The following is a 3,673-nucleotide window of genomic DNA, read 5'->3' as shown; positions in this document are numbered from 1 at the left end:
CCCCCCCCCCCCTTTTTTTTTTTTAGAATTTTAACTAATGTTAACCAGCAGGTCCCACATCACCTTGCTACATCTCTTCCCAAATCATTTAAATTCAATAGCTTAAACTTACTGTTCATTCCTTTGCCTGCAAACTAAGTCACTTCTTCAACCCATCAGTGAGGCTTGCTTTCTATGCCAACAGTGCAATTCTTCAACAGAGAGCATTGCAACAAATGTTTTTCGAGCTTTTCCTACCATAGATATTTTACAAACCTAGTTAGATCTTCAAATCAGTGTCGATTAGGGACGAAGATGCTGTACTCCTGGGGCTTGGGAAGAAAAGATACCTTCAGACAAGGACTTCTTTTGCTAGTGAGTCTGCTGGGGCCTGGCAAGTAGCCTCTGTCACATCTGGGCAGGTGCATAGCTCAGAATGGATGATACTGTGGAAAGCTCAGACCAGAGCTGAAAAGATGCAGATGAGCTGGACTTCTCCCAGCAAAGGCTCTGTCAGACATGGACCTCACCAACGCCTTCAGCATTTCAGTTTTATCTCGATACAAGCTAGGTGCCATGCTGCTCCCTTCACACTCACTAACTCTGCTGAGGGTCCAAGCCTGTTTAGGTCTTCTAGTTTATCTACTGTAATACAACCTATTTACAGTTAGATGCAATTCAGCCTTAATTATAATGGTAAGGAGCAAAATCCATTGCATTCATCCAAGGTGGCACATGACAGGCTTATGCCACCAGTGCCTGTGCCTACACAGATGCTCATTCACACTCACTAACTCTGCATTTTATCCTGTTCCCAAAGACAGGCATAACAGAGCTATAAGTTTTCATGGCAGCCCGTGAGCCCAGCCCTGCCTCCCTGGGCAGTACAGTTCAGCACCACAGGTTAACTGGAGCCAGGGCAGTGGGTGGTAACTATAAAAGAAAAAGAAAAATATTTGGCAGTCTTCATTTATTTTAGCTTAAACATTTTTTAATAAAAAACGAAACAAAAACCGAACAAAGATCAATCAATAAATAAAACCTAATCACCATCAAGGAAACGACATAGTAAGCAGAGTACCAGTCACATGACATAGAAGCCCCACAATTTAAAGTAGTCTTCAACGCTGCAATGAAAGAACATTTTGTAAGCCTTATTGTTCACAAACAAGACTAGCTGTTCTTTTGTAACCTTCATGTACTTATAATGCCCTATTCATAACACAAGGACTTGTCACCCTTCACACAAAAGTCCCTGTTGAAACAAAGGGGTTTGCATTTCTTTTCTTTTTTTTTCTCTCAGTGGCAAAAAGTGCTAAAAATAATTTATCCAATGTTAATAGCAGAAAGGGTGAGCCAAAGCAGCATCAAGCCATTTGGACCAGGATTTGGGATTTCTTTACAAAATATGCACAAGCAGTTAGCCTCAAAGACTGCAGACCTGGCCCAGTGGAATTCAAGTACAGCAAGTCAGTCCGACTGAACATGTCACTGCCTTTTCAGAGGCAGGAGTTAAACTCCTGTCCTCGAATGACATTACTTCTAAGCAGAATAGAAACAAGGATAGTCTCACCAAAGATAGGAACTGTTTTACACTTTAGGCAATTACAACTTTGGGTCTGTTTCACAGATTAATAACTCACCGCTGTGAAAGCTTCAGGGTAGTCACTAAAGGACAGGGCTTGAATTCTTATTCATTTAGTTGGCCATTGGAATACATTGTATATTTCTGGAATATCAACCGTAGCAAAACCAGTAATTATCTACAGTACACAACCTGCACTGAATAGATTGCAAGGGAAGCACATAGTTGAATTTTGGGAAGATGATGCCTAGGAAGCTTTCTGTACATTCATGTCACCAGCATTTAGAGTCACAGTTGAAGTTAAACTAGTACTATTCTGCTTTGCTGTTTATGTAATACAAAGCGTCCCTATACAAGTTACCTTTTCCCCAGGGATGCGCAGGCAGAAGCCCAACCCTGCTACCTGCATTTTGACTACCAAGGAAATAAGCGCAAAACGTTAGAAAAATACGAGACAAGAAAAAATTTGAGATAAAAATATATACCTTTGGTTAAAAACCATCCCCTTTATAATAGTCTCTCAGAACCCAGCTAAGAACAAAAAAAGCTTCACTCCGACTGAACAGTAGTAAAATTAGTTCTAACCAGCTCATCTTCCCACCCCAAAGAAAACTTCTACAATGTCAGTAAGGTTGCAGGTTCTGCACAATTTGTTGTCCAGTATCTATAAGGGTCACTGTATTTGCAGCAAGAAATTATTTTAATTTTCCACCAAAAAAAAAAAAAAAGGTTGTAGCGCAGGATCTTTCACCAACAGTCTTTACAAAAGATGAGCTAGAAGAATTTCTTAATCGAAAAACCGTTGAAACATGTACTTTTCTTCAGATACTGAATATCCAAACTTCTTATAGAAAGCCACATTTTTTGGCAGACACTCCAGAGTAATTTTGTAACAGTTCAGTCTCTTACTTAACAATGTAAGGGTAGACATTAAGCTGAAAAGAGACAAACACACCCAAACAACAGTTATTTAAAACAGCGCTGCATCAGTTAGCCTTTAATTCAGCAGGAGGAACACAAAACACTTCAAACTACACATGTATACTATTCACGGTGAAGCCCACAGTGCAGCGCAAGGGCCAAGGTGGGGACCACATGCAGTAACGGGGGGCGAAAGGGGAGTGCAGCTTGGGGGCCTATGGCTAGCACTAGTGTGGTTCCCCCAGTGCGGCCTGTGTCACATGAGGCTCTTGACCCCTTAGAAGTTGGACGGCCATGTATTTAAAAAAAAATGTTACTTCCATGAATTAAACAGATTAATTATTCACATGGAAAATGTGGAGTATTCATTTCATCATGCTTAGTGCGCACTTGTAATCAGTCACGCAATGAGAATGTTTAACATGGGATGGAAATATATCATTGAGTAGATACTCTTAACCCTACAGTACTGAAAACTTTACAAAACTCTTTTTCTCTTCCATCTGCCTTGGATGATTATACAGTAGACTGGATAGCAAACTGGCTCAAGAGTTGCACTCAGAGTGGTGGTGGATGGGTTGGTGTCAACCTGCAAGGATGTGGGCAGTGGAGTCCCCCAGGGCTCAGTTCTGGGGCCGGTGCTGTTCAACATCTTCATCAGTGATCTGGATGAGGGGGTGGGCTTATTCGACCTGGAGGGATGTGGGCAGTGGGGTCCCCAAGGGCTCGGTCTGCAGCCCACACTGTTCAACATCTTCATCAGCGACTTGGACGAGGGGGTAAAAAGCACCTGTTCAAATTTGCTGAAGACACTAAGATGTGGGGGGACGTGGGCAAGCTAGAAGGGAGGAATAGGTTACAATCGGACCTAGACAGGTTACAGGGGTGGGCGGACGAGAATAAGATGGGATTCAACACCGACAAGGGCAAGGTGATGCACCTACGGGGAAGAACCAGCAGCATACCTACAGGCTGGGGAACTCCCTTCTCATCAGTGCAGAGGCAGAAAAGGATCTTGGAGTCATCACTGATGCCAAGATGAACATGGGCCGGCAGTGTGGGGATGCAGTCAGGAAAGCCAACCGCACCTTGTCATGCATCCACAGATGCATCTCGAGCAGGTCCAGGGAGGTGATCCTCCCCCTCTATGTGGCACTGGTCAGGCTGCAGCTGGAGTACTGCGTCCAG

The 3,673-nt window shown here is 43.2% G+C and overlaps 1 protein-coding gene across 1 annotated transcript in view; it reads right to left on the bottom strand.

The window, feature by feature from the left end:
• Positions 1-1,261: 1,261 nt before the first annotated feature.
• GNPNAT1 (glucosamine-phosphate N-acetyltransferase 1) overlaps positions 1,262-3,673 on the bottom strand; it is a 9,264-nt gene continuing 6,852 nt past the window's right edge. Inside the window, exon 6 of the mRNA XM_019501846.1 lies at positions 1,262-2,499. Within this exon, the coding sequence (XP_019357391.1) occupies positions 2,352-2,499 (148 nt within the window). The 3' untranslated portion in view covers positions 1,262-2,351. The remainder of the gene's footprint in view (positions 2,500-3,673) is intronic.

Source organism: Gavialis gangeticus, unplaced genomic scaffold, assembly GCF_001723915.1.
Source record: "Gavialis gangeticus isolate Ggan-Ray unplaced genomic scaffold, GavGan_comp1, whole genome shotgun sequence".
NCBI classification, from domain to species: Eukaryota; Metazoa; Chordata; order Crocodylia; family Gavialidae; genus Gavialis; species Gavialis gangeticus.
The sequence above is the reverse complement of the archived record's forward strand: the minus strand, read 5'-3'. Positions and strand labels throughout refer to the sequence as shown.